Source organism: Choloepus didactylus, chromosome 4 (genome assembly GCF_015220235.1).
Source record: "Choloepus didactylus isolate mChoDid1 chromosome 4, mChoDid1.pri, whole genome shotgun sequence".
Lineage (NCBI taxonomy): Eukaryota > Metazoa > Chordata > Mammalia > Pilosa > Megalonychidae > Choloepus > Choloepus didactylus.
Window position 1 is genome coordinate 103550246 of NC_051310.1, and position 14882 is coordinate 103565127.

General features: G+C 59.1%; 1 protein-coding gene across 24 annotated transcripts; it reads left to right on the plus strand.

Moving 5' to 3' along the window:
• The first annotated feature begins 5 nt into the window (after positions 1-5).
• On the plus strand, positions 6-13045 carry LOC119531774 (collagen alpha-1(III) chain). Of its 24 annotated transcripts, none has more exons than XM_037833423.1 (18): positions 758-1682; positions 3583-3689; positions 3763-3976; positions 4051-4144; positions 4986-5089; positions 5164-5263; positions 5689-5850; positions 6309-6508; positions 7018-7207; positions 8586-8638; positions 8725-8790; positions 9654-9723; positions 10168-10847; positions 11765-11896; positions 12156-12229; positions 12307-12482; positions 12813-12852; positions 12966-13045. In XM_037833423.1, the coding sequence occupies exons 1-9, from the start codon at positions 1632-1634 to the stop codon at positions 7105-7107; spliced, it is 1122 nt and encodes a 373-aa protein (XP_037689351.1). In that variant the 5' UTR covers positions 758-1631; the 3' UTR covers positions 7108-7207; positions 8586-8638; positions 8725-8790; positions 9654-9723; positions 10168-10847; positions 11765-11896; positions 12156-12229; positions 12307-12482; positions 12813-12852; positions 12966-13045. The 24 variants fall into 24 exon arrangements, with proteins under 24 accessions (XP_037689359.1, XP_037689357.1, XP_037689354.1 ...); XM_037833421.1 differs by having other exon boundaries at positions 10168-10404; positions 10741-10847; positions 11718-11896; positions 12156-12482; XM_037833414.1 differs by having other exon boundaries at positions 10168-10404; positions 10741-10847; positions 12156-12482.
• Positions 13046-14882: the final 1837 nt, after the last annotated feature.

The window sequence follows — 14882 nt, forward strand, 5'->3', positions numbered from 1 at the left end:
GGCCGCTCTAGCTCTCGACTCGAAGGCTCTGGGGGACCCGCCTTCTCCTCGCGGGCCGGGGCTGCAGCGCCGGCGAGACTAGTTCCGGGAGGGCCGAGGGGGCGTCTCCGGCCGCGGCTCGCCCCGTCCCCTACCGTGTCGCAACGCACGTAAACCCCCAGACCACACAGGTGGACGGTCCTCGTCGGCTGGCTGCTCCGAATGGTGCAGCCCCGACCTGGGCCGGGGGCTCGGCCTCCTCTCCCACTCCGACCCGCGCGTGTCCACTGACCCCTTCCCTGTGCGAACAGTGAAAACGGGACGAGCTGAGCGGTGGTCGGGGGGGCTTGGCCCCGGGTCCCAAGAGGGAGGGCGGTAAAGATGGAGGTCTGGGCGCAGAGACTCGGGAAGGCGGTCGCGACTCCCGGTGACAGGAAAGAAGAAAAGGAAACATTCTCTGGGCGGGGGCTTTAAACCATGTGGGCAAGCCCAAGCTCGTACGTGCATGCGGGAGTTTCTGGGAAGATACTCGAGGGCCACATGGCCTCTTTGAGGGGCCAGGGTCTGGGGTGGAAAGGGATCTTCTTTTCTTTGCGCACCCCCTGAAGCGTCTTACTACCGGTCAGCATTGTTTCTCCTACCAGTCACTCGACTTCCCCCTTTTGCAGGGGCCGCGTGTGTGGGATCACCATAACCCTTCCACTAGCCGTCCAGCGCTTTGTCATGGCGAGATTACGAACCCCCACTTTCCAGATGAGAAAATCAAGGTTGGGTCCTTTGGGAGACCTCACGGCTTGTGAGCGTGCGCGCCCGGTCCGGTCAGCGTGTGGCGTCTCCGCCCCGGGCTCTCGCGTCTTGCAGCCAAGCGGGAGGGAGTGGTCCTTAATTGCCCCGACGCCACGCGGCGGCTGGAAACCCGTGGCTTGCCCGGCCGCAGCGAGTGATGCGGATATCCCTCCAGGCTCTCCCCCTCGGAGTAGCCAGGGCTTCCCCAGCCCCACTGTCCAGGCCTCGCCTCCTCAAGAGGCCTGGCCAAGCTCCTGGTGTGGGGGCGCGGTCTCCCGGCCCGGATCTGAGCAGCAGAGCCTACCCCTCCGTATCTGCAGCCTTATGGTCTTTCCCCTCTGGTTCCCCTTTTAAGTTGGGGTCTGACGGCCTGGCTGGAGAGAGGTTTTAATATCCCTCAAATCTCTGTTAGCACCATCCCCGTCGCCCAAAATAAACCCAGAAGCTCAGTAAAAACGGGATGGTTGTGACACTAAGGCAGCTTCACGAGCAGCCTCTGAGTCCTCTTCCAATCAAATGCATCTGCTCCCTGCTCCCCACCCCCCGCAGCCCTTCCCCCCAGGATAGCCGTTTAGGAGCTGATTCGTGTGTGTGCAGTGAATGACCCAGGATCCGGCCGTCCCGCCCCCAGGTCCTCTTCCCTCGGGTCCTGGCTCAGGAGCCCCGGATTTAAAAAGGCCCAGGTGCCCTGAGTTGCCATTCCCTCCCGGGCCCTAGAGTGGCCAACCAGCCAGGTTTCATCCTCGCGGTTTCATCCACTCAGGAGAGGTGGGAGGAGTCTGTGGCATCTCCTCCCACCAGCTAGTGTTGCCCCTGGTTTCCATGGCTCCCTGGAGCTAGGCCCCAGTCTGTCCAGCAGCTGAGAAATGGCAGAGGCTCCTGTCCCCAGCTTTGCCCTGGGCACTAGGCTGGGAGGGGTAAGTCAGCCCCAGCCACCAGCCTCCCACCATCGAGAAACCAGGAGTCTCTGTCTCCCAGGAACCTCGCAGCTCTCCCTCTCCCAGTTCTGCAACCAGGAAGCTATGGTGCCTGAGGTTTTACTATCAGACCTTCATTCTTTCTCTCTGTTCCTAAAAGAACTCACATCTGAGAAGAAAAGGAGACAGTATCAGATAGGCTCCTAGAAAAAGATCTACCTCGAGGTGCAATTTGCATAACTCCCCCACCCCATCCTGACAGCCCCAAGTCGTTCCTCCACTGTTTGTTGGCTGCCTGGCACCTGGCAACTGCCAGCTGGGGAGCTCAGGAGGCGGCCCACCCCCCGAGAAGGCTCTCTTCACATTCCCCTGCCCCTCTGGCCCCAGCTCTTTTCTTTGTGGGTTTGGGTAAGCAGCAAGATGCTCCGGAGATGCCCCTGCCCCGTGCGCCTCCCTCAGCCACCCTGGCCCCACAGCTCCTCTGGGGCCCAGCCCTGCCCCTCTTGGTTTCCCCCTTGCCTCCTCCAGACCCCAGCTGCTCGGATCCCTTCTTATGCTGCTGCCCTTGCTCTCTCCTCTGTCTGCTGCATCCATCTTTGCCTTCTCTGGGGGCAGTTAATTCACCCTCAAGCCACTGCCCCAGGGTCACTTCCCCTGAAGAGCCTTCCTGGGAACCCCAAGGGAGAGTCAGCCTCCCCTTTCTTGTGCCCCCACTGCTCTGTGTTCCTGCCTGGAGCATTCAGTAGCTGTGTTGTCCCTCTGGGCTGGTCTCCAAACTCAACAATCCGACCTATGCCCACCCCTCACCCCTGGCAGATGGAGATCCCCTCTGGAACCCAGCCAAGCACAGGGCAGGTTCTCGGTGAGGGCCAGGGCCAGTCTTCACAGTCCATTGTGGAGAGGCCCATGTAGTGGTGAGATGTGGGGAGACAACTCGGAAGGGGGCTGCAGGAATCCAGGCCTGGAGTCAGGTGTCTAGAGGAGAGAGGGCCTGGTGGTTAGTGGTACCATCCTGAGGGGACAGCAGGTCTGGGAGGGGGAGAAGTGGGCAAGTCAGGGTGGGGGCAGAGGAGAGCTCAGCCCAGTGCTCCCCTCTCCTCAGGTAGAGATGGCTTTGTAGGACTGGGCTACACACTAACTGTGCCCTCAAAAAGTCTGGGCCTGGGGGCCTGGGGCCTGGGGGAAGGATGCAAGGGAGGGGGCAGTGATAGGATCCAGACCCCAGGGATGTAGAGGGTGGGGTGAGGAGTGGGGGGAGCAACATTAGCTGGGGAGCCCCTGTCTGCACCATGAGTTCCCTCACCAAACTGGTGGGACGTGGGGGTCAGGGCCCCCCCTGACAGCTGAAGCTCTGGAAGCCAGCGAAGTACCAGAGCAGGGGCTTGATTTGGGGGCCTCTGACACCCAATCATGGCTAAACTGTTCTGGCCCCACATGTTTCCCTGCCCCCTGCCATTTTCAGACCCCCACACCTGGAAGGGGAGCATTGCGGGGCAGCAGGGCTAGGGAAAGGGTGGGCTTTGGTGCCAGACAGCCTTGGGTAGGAATCCCAGCTCCACAGTGAACCTCTTGCAACTGACTTCCCCCTTCTGAGCTTCAGTTCCACGTCCCCAAACAGATACCTGCGAGGATTAAACGATACCATGTTTATTCAGCAAATGGCCTCACCCACTATCAGCACCCACTGCTCATGGGAAATTGAAGAATCATTTAGTGGGGTTGAGGCGGGGGAGTTTTTGAAGCCTGAATCAAGAGGTTGGGGTTGGAGGGTCTAAGTGCCTGTTCACCCTCAGGGCTGTGGCTTCCACATCTGAGGAGGGGACCGTGGGGTCTGGTGCCCAGCAAGGCAGAGCTACCCAGCTCTAGGGTCTCCAGCCTGCCCTTGGTCTAACCCACCAAGGTAGAACCCATGGAGCTGGTGCTGGGTCCCACACACTGTCCCCAGCACTCCTGTCACCTCTGGACACTGGATGGTGCTCGTCCCCTGAACCCCACTGAGGGGTGGAGGTAAGTGTGAGGAAGGTGGGCCCGGCAGTCCCCTGGGGCCCTGGCTGCAGCCTGGCTCCCCTCTCCCTGGCAGGTGCCCCAACAGGGCCCCTGAGAGGAACCCGAGGTGGTCAGAGAAGGACCTGCGGGTGCAGCTGGCAGAGAGCAGGTGGCAGCGGGCCGAGCTGGCTGGCCGTCTGCGGGTGGCCCTGGAGGCCCTGGCCGAGCAGGCACGGGTGCTGCGGAGGTGGGAACACGAGCTGGGCCTGGACCGGGGCCGGAGTGGGCTGCTGGCTCAGAAGCAGAAGGTGAGGCTCTCGTCCTCTCCCCCTGACCTTCCTGGCTTGTCTGAGGCCCTGATGAGCCCCCTCTGGGTTGACAGGGTCCTCTTCCCAGGCTGAGAGCTCCAGAAGGCCAGGGGCTGGTGCCTGTGTCTGGTGCCATGTTCTCAGGAAGAAAGATTGTCAGGTTCTGGGGTATGTAAGGAGAAAGAGGGTAGTGGAGCTACAATAAAATTTTAAATATATATATATTTTTCAATTAAAAAAAAGAGAGAGTGGAATACCCAGTGGGGCTGCTGTTTGTGTTGAACAGAGTTGTCTCTGTGCATGGCAGCCCGTGGAGGTGTGGGGGGTGTGGCTGGGGGCACCCGCTGGAGATAAGCTGTCCCTGTGGGGAGAATTGGGGGGAGGGGGCTGATTTTAGCCCAGTGGACTGAAGGCTGTCTTTAGAAGCCCAGTCACGCCTGCTGAAAGAGGGCATCCCCAAAGACAGCAAAGAGGCTGTGTGGGAAGGTCACCCACATCCCTGGCCCATGTGAGGGTGTGGTTGGGGCCCCCTCTGATGCCTGGATATCCAAATCTTTAGTGGCCCATGTGTCTCAGCCCACAGCCAACCTTCCTGGAGCCACTGTTCCCTTCCAGGCCTGGGGTGACCCTCGGGACCCAACTGACAACCTATCTCCTCATGCCTGCCCACCCTCTAGCATTACATGCCTGTGTCCCTGGCCCTCTTGCTGGCTTGAGCTCCAAGGCCATCAGCAGCTGGGTGGAGAGATGATGTGTCTCAGGCCCAGCTGGGGGCAGGGGGTCGCCCAGGTGGAGCCTGTGGGGGTAATAGCTGAGCAGCCCCTCAGAGCCACAGAGCACAGTCCCTTGTGTATAAGCTGGGCACAGGCCATGCTGGGACTCATCACAGCTGGTGGACCTGCTTTATCCAAGGCTGCAGACACTGCATTGCCTGGTGGGAACCGGGGATGGGGATGGGGATGGAGATGGGGGTGGGTGGGTTGTATGCTGCCTTCGGCCTTCCCTTCAGCAGGTGGAATGTTCCCTGGCTCGCCTGGAGCAGGAGAGGCGCCAGCTGCGGGGACCCCAGGGACAGGAGGAGTGGAGGAGGGCCGACCAGGATATAGAAGACAAGTGAGGGGTGCTGGAAGATGGGGGCAGGGGGTGGAGTGGGAGAGGGCAGGCAGACAGCCCCCCTCTGTCCCCAGGATCCTGCTCCTGCAGACGGAAGTGGAAAAGGCCTGGCGCCGTTTGGACCAGTTGAGCCGGGAGCCCCTTGGCCCAGAGCCCACCTTGAGGGCTTCTGGGGTAGGGTTGACACCAGAGCTCCTTTTCAAGTTGAGGGGAGGTCAGGGCCCTGGACACTGGCCCTGCCACGCCTTCAGCCTGTCCTACACTTCATTCCCTGGCTTCATTCTCCCAGTAGTAGCTAGGAAGGGGTGGGACAGTGCAGGCCTTCTGTCCAGCCCAGAAAGGGATCAAGCCACCCCTTCCTCCCCTGAGGTCATCCAGCCTGCTCCCCTCCTGTTACAGATGGGAAAACTGAGGCCACAGAGTGGAGAAGAGCTTGCCCAGGGTTGTAACTCAAGTTGGGGCTGGGTCCAGAGCAGGATCTTCCAGTCCCTGCCACAATAAGGCCCTTGTGGAACCAAGGGTGTGTCAGGACCACCCCAGCGTGGGTGGTCTAGAGGCTGGGAAGAAGCCCCAGAGTCCTGGATTGAGTGTCCCTGCAGGAGACAGTGGTGCCAGGCCTGCAGGTCTTGGAGCAGTGCCAGGATGGGGCTGCGGCCCAAGTGCTACAGGACCCAGATGGAGTCTCCACGGGGGCAGCCGAGGCCCCCGCCCAGGCTCAGGACACAACCTTCCTGCAGGAGCAGCTGGCCACGGTCACCCAGGTGGGTCAGGGCCACTGGCAGGGTTCAGTCCCGTAGGGAGCCCAGAGAACCCTCAGCCAGGCTGTGCCCGCCCTGTGGACAAGCAGGGGGACCTGGACACTGCCCTTGGGAGACTTTGAGGCTGGGTGAGGGGCCGGAGTGACCCAGGGGAAAGGGGGGACAGCTTTGGGCTGCCACACAGCACAACGCGAGAGAGCACTGTTCACACTGTGGTCACATATATGGGACCATCTGGACCAGAGTCAAAGTCTAGACTTGGGAGAAGCCTCTGTGGGCTGAGGTGGCCAGAAGAGCCTCCTCATCCTCCAGAGAGTGAGGAGGTCAAGGGCTCAGGGAGGAGGGAGTACACGGGCAAGGGCCTGAGGGCAGCTTGAGCAGACAGTTCCTGGCCAGATGAGCCCTGGGCCCTGGTGGAGGCTAAGCCACAACTCTGGGTGTATGGGTGGGGGTTTTCCCAGGTGAACAAGAGACTCTCAGAAGAGCTGGGCCGGAGCCACCAGCGACTAGGGGCCTGCTTGGAGCAGCTGCAGCAGCTGCAGGGAGAGTGGATGGTGTTGGGCAGCCGTGTGCAGGCCCTGGAGGCAGAGTGTGCCCGGCTGCTGGGGGAGAAGTCGGTGCTGCTGGCAGTCCTGGGGGTGGCCCCGGGCCAGGAGGACTGGTAGGTGGCTGCTTGGGCCCACTTCTCAAATATCCACACCAGGCTGGGGCACATGTCCTCCCCTCACTCTGGACGAGACAGCCCTGACGGCAGATGGGCCTGCCTCTTTCACCTGCTGGGTGAGGGGGAATGGCCCAGAGCTCCAAATCCTGAGTCACATGGCCAAAGCCAGATTCCCCCTCCATCTCCCTGGGTATCCATACTCCTGCTTCTCACGTTCTGACACTTTTTTTTGGGCGGGGGGGGGGGCATTTGGGAAATCTTTCAGTCTCAAGAAGCCCCAAGCCCCTCCTGCTGGGGGGAGGTGAGAGGACCTTAGGTGCTGGGGGCCCATCAGGATGGTTGGGAGTGGAGGTGCCCAGGACGGCAAGGAGCCATGAAGGACGAGTCTCTGCCCTGCCCTCCACCCTGCCCAACAAGACCTAGCAAAGACATCTGTTCAACTTGGGAAGAAACCATTGAAAAGGGGTATGTCCACACTGTGCCCAGACTGCTCCCATTTCTACCAGCACACCCCAGGTCCAGGAGGTACCAGTGACCCTCAGGAAAGAGCTGGGAGAAGAGTAGTCACATCCCAGGCTTCACGAGGAGGCTGTTGAGTACTGGAAGGCACGCTGGCACCAGGTGGCCGTTGCCATGAAATTTAAAGAGGAGGAACTGCAGAGCCTCCAGAGGCAGAGTGGGGTCTGCCCTCCCCAGGTGGGCACTCTCTGTCCCCCCAAATCATCTCCCTTCCCACAACTCCACCCTCCCCAGTCTCCCAACCCTGCTGTCAACTTGCAAGATCTTTCCCCTTAGGATGCCCGTAGCTTTATCCTACCCTTCCTTTTCTTCCACCTCCTCGTCCTCAGGCTCCATTCCTGCATTCATTCATTCATTCAGCAGCCTTTGTTGAGCACCTGCTGCATGCATGGCCCTCTTCTGTGCACAGGAGAACCAAAGTTGGATCAGACCAGTCCTTGCCCCCCCAAAACTTACACTTTGGAGGCGCACAGATATTGAGCAGGCAGTGACAATTTAATGCATCATTAAATTGATGGGAGAGGCATTATGAGAGCTGGGGGTGAGCGGCAGTCAAGAAAGGCCTCCCCAAAGAGGGAGTTTCTGAGACCCTGCATCCTCACTAAAGAATGAGCTGGCACTTACCAGGAGGAGAGGGAATGAAGCGCATTTCAGGGGAACAGTGGAAACAGCAGGTGCAAAGCCCCAGAGAGGAGAGAGATGGGGGTGGTGGGTGTTATAAATAGACACTGACCCAAATGAGCAGTGGAGTGGGTGAGGGGGTTACTGTGAGGTATGGACAGGCTCTGTGCACCTGGACTTCAACCCCAGCTTGATGGCCTCCTCCTGGCCAGCCTCCTTCCTTGGTCTGCCAGGCAAAGGTGTGTGTGCACCTGCAGACAAACACAACCACAGACATGTACAAGCACTTGTACACACACACCCCGAGATACACACCTGGAGACACATGCTCATAGCCCAGATGTGCACACACAGACACACACATCCCAGTGAGATGGCTGGGAGCCTTTGGGACATAATGTTGGAAGGACCAGGGGTGGGATCCAGGCTCCACCGGCGGCAGTGCTTAGCAGGCCTCAGGCCTCATCTCATCTAGACAGGCAGTTTGAATCAGTGTATCTCAAACGGGGGTCCACAGCTGTGCTCTGAGAGGGCTGTTAGTTCCTTAGAAAAGCAAATTTGCAATGCTAATCTGCAACTGCTTGATGTTTGTATGGAATAAAATCTCAGTTTTTGTCTATTTCTCAAACTAGGCCCTTGAGGGTTGGAGGAGTTAGTCTCAGGGCCTGGAAGGATGATAGTCTCTAAAAAGGAGTGTGGGTTAGTCCAGTTGGGCCTGCAGTGGACAATGTCAGCGAGAAGGTAGGGCACAGAGTGACGGGGGCTGGTGCCACTGCGCCGATTCAGGTTCCTGGCAGGAAGTGGCCCCTGGAGAGTCATTTGCAAACAACATGCAAATGATGAGTAAACTGGTGCTTATTGGGGCTGTAGCTCCAGGGCTTTCCAGGGCCTGGCCCCTCAGGGACTACCTGGGCCATTTCTCCTCTCTCCCCAGATCCCCAGGAGGCCAGCCCAGGACTCAGCTGGGCCAAGGGCTTCTGTGAGCAGGTGGGTGCCCCAGGCCCTGGGTCTTGGGTGGGGAGTTGTGTGGGGAAAGGACCGTGGGCCAAACTCACACAGCTCTCTTCCAGCAGGGAGGTGGGGCAGCCGCTAGACGGGGCCCGAGGAAGCCCTTGCTACATCAACATCTGTCTGAGGGGGTAAGCAGGGCGGGGGGCCTGGGCCTCCTGCATTCTCCACCTCCCAGTCCCATTCCTCAGCCTGGGTCTCTATCTTTATCTGTCTTCCTCTTTAGTGTCAGAGTTCAGTGGTCTTTACTGTCCCCAAAATTAGTGATTAAGATTATGGGCTCAGGAGCTAGAACACTGGATTTAAATTCTGGCTCTAAAACGTACTTGCTATGTGACTCTGGGCAAATTACCTCACCTCTCTGTGCCTGTTTCTAAAAGGAAAACAATTAACAGTTTCCTTCCTCCTCGGGTGGCTGTGGGGTTAAATGTGACAAGCAAGTAAAGGGCTTAGCGCTGTGCTAGACACACGGCATGCATTTGTGAAAAGTGAGCTACTCTCATTACACCCGTCAACTGCTGCAGGTATGACCACCTGGAGGAGGAAGTTCCCTAAGTCAGGGTCCTTTGAGGCCAGAGAGCTGTCACATGGGGTTCAAGCTCATCCCCGCCCCCCTCCCTGCCCCAACTTGCTTCTCCTTCTTTCACTGTTGGGTGGTTTGGGTGTGACTTGGGATCTATCTTGGGAGGACCCAGCTGCTCCCTAGCTGGTTTTTCTCCTCATTTGACTCCAGGACCCTGACAAAGCTGCAGAGAGGCGGGAGTGTCCAGGGGCAGAAGGGCCGGGAATGGGGGTGGGCGCCACTCAGTGAGCTCCCGGGCAGGGGAGGGGGTGCCAGGCTGGGGTCTGGGCTAGGGATCGGGCTCTCCCATGCAGGCCAGGCCCTGCCCAAACCCAAGAGCCGTGTGGGGGTGTCTGCAGATGTGAGAGGGTGGGGATGGGGTCCCCTCAGGTGGGGTTGCAATCCACCTCCTCACTGCCCCTCCCTGGCCAGGGCCAGGAGCAGGGTGCAGGTGCTGGAGAAGAAGAAGGACCAGATGGCTGCTGAAATCCAGAGATGGAAGGTGGGGAAGAGCTGGGAGATGCCTGGGGTCAGAGCCCCAAGGAGCTTTTCCTGATGCCCCCAAATCCCAAATCCCAATCCCAAAGTCAGGCCAGTGGCCGGGGCTCAGCCACAGTCACCAGCCCCTCCTCCCCATGGGGCTTCACATCTGACTATATAACGGGCCCCAACTGTACCCTGGCCTCTACAGTACCTGAGGGCCCAGGCCCAGGTGTATGGAGCCCCTTGGGCTGAGCTGCCCATCTGTCCACACACGGACGAGGGTCTCATGCTCCAGGATAAGCTGCAGTGCCAGCTGCTAGGGTCAAGGGTCAGGTGCCCCCAGGCCAGTGTGGCCTGGCCCTGCCCATACCCCAAGGACACCCAGCTCAGCCCCAGAAGGGAGGGAAGCAGCTCGTGGAGCAGTCAGGGGCTCCCAAGTCACAACCACCTGCTTCCTCCACAGGCACAGGCCCCTGCAGAGACCCCAGGCCGGCTCCCAGAGTTGAGTGGAAGGTGGGCTCCATCCACGCCCACACCCCATCCAGCCCCTGTGGGGGTCTGGGTCAGGCTTGGCTTCTCTCTGGGGACCAGGCTGGCGTCCACCCTGAGTGGGCATCAGCCTGGCCTCCCAGCCTGTGGGTGAGGCCACTGTGGAATCCTCCTGGGGCCGACAGGAGGCAGCATTCCGCAGAGCACAGAGGTGGGTGGGGTTCTGGTTCCAGCTCTTCTGTGGACTGGCCAAGCCCCCTACCATCTATGGGGCTCAGGTTCCCATCTGTACATGGCGATTGTGTTGGATGGGCTCTGAGGAGTTCTGACACTCAGCGATTCTGTGACCCTATTCAGCCTATCAGTTAGGTCCCTGGCACTGGGCCAGTCTCTCCAGCTCTGGGTCTGTGGGAATTCTTGATAACAGGGCCTACATCCCAGCTGAGTGGCACACTGGCCTTGGGAAGGCTAGTGATACTCAGAATGGAGGGGGAGGGCAGAGTCCTGCTCTCCCTGTCATGCCTGAGTAGCTTTGACCCCCCCCCAGAGTCAAGGCCTGCAGGAGAGCTGAAGTCTCCAGGGTGGGCTCCACCAGCGGCTGAGGAGAGAGCTCAGGGATAGACTGGGATGGAGCCGCCACAGGCCCCACCAGAGGTGAGAGCTGGGCTACAGCCCTGGTGGCCCTCCCTGAGATCGAGCTGGGGGCTATAGCTGGAGGTGGGAGCTGCCAGGCAGAGGATGCAGCTCTGGTCTCCCTTTGCCATGTGGTTCTGGTCCTCTAAGACCACACTGGGCTTGTTTCTAGGAACTGGAGGGGCTAAGCCTGAGGCCAGATGGCAAGGTGAAGGTAGGCCCTGAGCCCAGGTGGCAGGGGATGGAGTAGGGGCCATGGCCTGCCCCTGGCCTGACAGCCAAGTGTGTAGACTAATGAGTTAGGATAGGGGCGTCTTCACTGAGGGCCAAAAGCTGCATGTAGACCCATCCCAGTCCCAGAACCCCAGGCTGCCTCACCCTTGCAGTCTCAGAGGTGGCCTGGGAAGGACCAGATATTCACCCCTTGGCAGGGCCAGTCCACCAATCAATGCAAAGCAAATGTGTCAGGGACCAAGGCTCTAGGGGCCCAGCCCTGTGCTCAGGGACCCTGCGCAGTAGACAGAGGGGAGGAGGAGCCCCTGCCCTGATCTGGAGAGAGGGACCCTCGAGTCTGCCCTCAGGGAGCTCTCCAGCTGGGTGGGTAGTACCTGCAGGGTGCATTGAGGAAATATCGCCCTTCAGTATTTTTGGATTCAGGGGTAAAAGGAAAGAGGTAGGTGAAGGGTGGAGGATTCTGGATATTTATTTAGTCACCTGTACAGTTTGGAGGGGAAGGATGAGGCCATCTTGCTCCCCACCCCCCTCAGCTGTTCCACCAGCCTTTCTCAGCACCTGAGATCCCCCCATTATGGCCCCTTGTTTGGGTCAAGGCAGTCCCAGAAGGCCCTGTGAGAATGGAGCTCTGACACTAAGGTGGGGTGATGTCCTTAGGGAAATACCAGATGGAGACAGGAGCCCCCACCCCCATCCCATCCCAGACTTCCCTGCAGGAGATGGGCTCGGAGCTGGCCCAGATGCAGGCTGAACTGGAGAAGGTCTGGGATGTGCTGAAAGCTCGGGACTCGGAGCTGGAGGCTCAGCAGCAGGCCCTGGAGGCTGCCCAGAGCCAGGTACTCAGCCCTCTGCCCCCTAATCTGTGCCTCTGCCAGGTCTGCATGACCAGGGAGGGACCCACGATTTCCTCCATGCCCTGCCCCTGGGGCTCATGGTGGTCATCGACCTTCTCTTCTCCACACTCGGTCAAGTTTCTCAGTCATCACTCCTCATGCTGGGCAAGCCGGGGCCCAGCTGAGTACTGGGGGGCTAGAGGAGATGGGCGCTCAGGCCCGGGATTGTGCTCATCTCTCCCCACACCCCCCTTACTGCAAGCTGGCAGAGAGCTGCATTGAGAAGCAGAGGCTGGAGCAGCAGCTGAGGACTGTGGAGCAGGAGCTGGTGGAGAAGTGAGGATGTGGATGGGGCAAGGGGGTGCATGGGCCTGAGGAGCTCTGGGAAGAGAAACCCCCACCTTCCTTCCCAGAAATGTTCATCAGGCCTCAGAGCTCTTCTCCCGAGGACCTGGGGGCAGGTAGGAAGGGGACATTTTGGGACATGCTGGAGAGAATCCTCATCCCATTGGGATGGGGTGGGGAGGATGGGGCTGGGACTGCAGGCTGGGGAGCTGCCAGGCCTGGGCCAGACATAACTCCTGAAGAGGTGAGCACAGGGGAAGAAGCAGGAGGGGGCGTGTTGGGCAGGGTCTGGTTCCTGAACCTGGGGTGATGGATGGAAGGGGAGCAGCCATCATTGCTGAGAAGTCCTGGGCTCCAGTCAGTTCCACCCCTAATCAGCTGGGTGAGCGTAGGCAGACTTGCCTTCTCTCAGCCTCAGTTTCCTGATGTGTAGAATGGAGATAATGATAGCACCTACCTGATGTGAGGACTGACATGAGGATTACATGAGAATGCACCTGGCCCAGTGCCTGTTTCCCCCTCTATCTGGGGTCCAGTTAGGCTGAGTCCTTACTTTTGTTTCATTCTGACCCAGGTCTTCATCTTGGAGATCCTGCATGGAGGAGCTACATGGGGTGGGGACTTCTGTTCTTTGCCTCAGCTTCTCTTTGAGGGCCCTAGGGAATGGGGGCAGAGGCGCTGGTGGGGCTTGGGAGACTCCAAAGTTCAGACTGAGAACTGTCCTCAGGCAACAGGAGGTGGTGCAGCTCCCAGCAACATGGGCTCCAGCGCCTGGGGGACAGGAGCCTCTGGCCACCTCCCAGCCTCTGAAGGTAGTATCTGGGGGCTCCCCAGAGGGGCGGGAGAGGCAACCCCTGCTTTCCTGTGGAACTCAGGCCCAGCCCCTCTATCTGCAAGTTGGAGGGGTGGAAAAAAAAAAGGCTGAAAGGGTCCTTCCAGCTTGGGCGTTTGCTGGTTCTAAATGGACTCCTGAGCTGGCCTTCCCCTCCCTGGGCAGAAGCAGAGCTATCATTGGTACTTGGCCCTCCATGGTGTCAGCCTCTGCCTCATCTGCCCCCAGATCTCAGCCACAGCCCTGGAGCCACAGAGAGGAGATTCTGAGCAGAGCTGGAAGCCAGGGGCAGTGTCCAGGCAGAGAGGTGGCATGGGTGGCCCAGAGCCACTGGGGACAAATTTCACAGCTTCACACACAGGAGACTGAGGTCAGCCCCTTGCCCACCCCAAGCGAACTGGGAAGTACTGGCGCAGAGAGGTCAAGCTGGGAGGCCTCAGGGAAGCAAGATTGGACAAGGATTCCTTGGGGAGATGGGAGGTCCTGTGGCTGCTGCCTTCAGCCCCAAGGCCAGGGTCTCTGTCAGGGATGGGGCTTGGGGCCTGGGGCATGTGGTGGGTGCCTAGTCAGCCCTTGTTGGCAAAAACCCTTGTCCCCTGCTTGCCATGGCACCTGAAATGCCTATGTTGGCACAACGTTCCCAACAAGTTTCCTGACCCTTGTCCCAGAAGACCAACAGCCAGGGCCCTCTGTCTCACCGGTTAAGGCCGTGGGCACTGGGTTTCAGACTTTTCAGCTTGTTCTCATTCACCGGTGCCTGGATCACACAACAGTCCCCCTTTCACAGTCACGGAAACTGCCCAGGGAAGGGCAGAATGTATCCTAGGTCACACAGTGCAAAGCAGCTAAGCCCCCTAGCCTCCTCAACTGTCCCCAAAAGGTGGTCTCTCATTTTGCACAGCCTATTCTGAGCTTCACAGCCTGACCATCCCCAGTGGCCATGGGCAAGGCCAGCCTGGGGCTGGCATTGCTCTCCAGGCTGTCTGGTCATTCTTATCTGAATTTCCCTCCCACCTGCAGGGTGCTTCCTCCCCCTACAGAACTCTGGCAACCAGGCCATGTGCCCCCAGCACCCTCAACTCTCAATGAACCCCTCCTCCATCTACTGCCTTAACTGAGGCAGTTTTGCAGATGAGGGCACTGTCCTACTGTAGAGGGAAGGCCCATTTCTGAATGTTTCACCCAGTGTGTCTTCTGCACAATGTTCTCTGCCTTCTCTGCCATGCATGCAACTGCCGTGGGGGCTGCCAAGTTCTTAACAGATCCCACCCTCAGCCTCAAGTGATCCATCCAGGAACCCGAGCTAAACTGGACCAATGGGCCCTTCCTGGGATCATTGGACTTGGGACGAAAGAGCACCATCTCTCCAGTGCTGCAGACTAGACGTGTAAACCTCAGAATTGTCAACTGTCCTGTTTTTCACCACAGGGAAAACACTGAGTTTTAATAAGGGTGAATGGAGCAGACAATTCCCAGAAAGTGAAATAGGGATGAAAAGATCTTAGTTCAGCCCAGGGGTTCTCTTGCATGGAGAAAACCTGGACCTTTGGGGTGTCCTCTTACCTTGCCCTGTGTCTGGGCAGCAGAGAAAGCTGGTCTTCAGAGGGAGGAGAAGGCCTTCTGTGGGCAGAGCTTCCTGGGTTCCAGGCCCGCCCTGAGGCCAGCTCACCACCACCTGCCCTCGGGTCCCTCCAGACACTCATGTGTCAGAGAATAAATCCCTGTCCTCTGTGCGTACATTGGCCTGAGTGGTTTTTGTTACCTGCTAATAATGAGCCCTTGCAAAACATCCCCAATGCTGCTCCAAATCAG

Bases quoted from the DNA above. Each gene is read 5' to 3' on its own strand.
- LOC119531774 (XM_037833417.1), top strand. From the start codon at position 1,632: ATGGCAGAGGCTCCTGTCCCCAGCTTTGCCCTGGGCACTAGGCTGGGA. The intron at 5,090-5,163 runs GTGAGGGGTGCT...CTCTGTCCCCAG, and splicing joins GACCAGGATATAGAAGACAA to GATCCTGCTCCTGCAGACGG. The intron at 6,509-7,017 runs GTAGGTGGCTGC...CATTTCTACCAG, and splicing joins GCCCCGGGCCAGGAGGACTG to CACACCCCAGGTCCAGGAGG.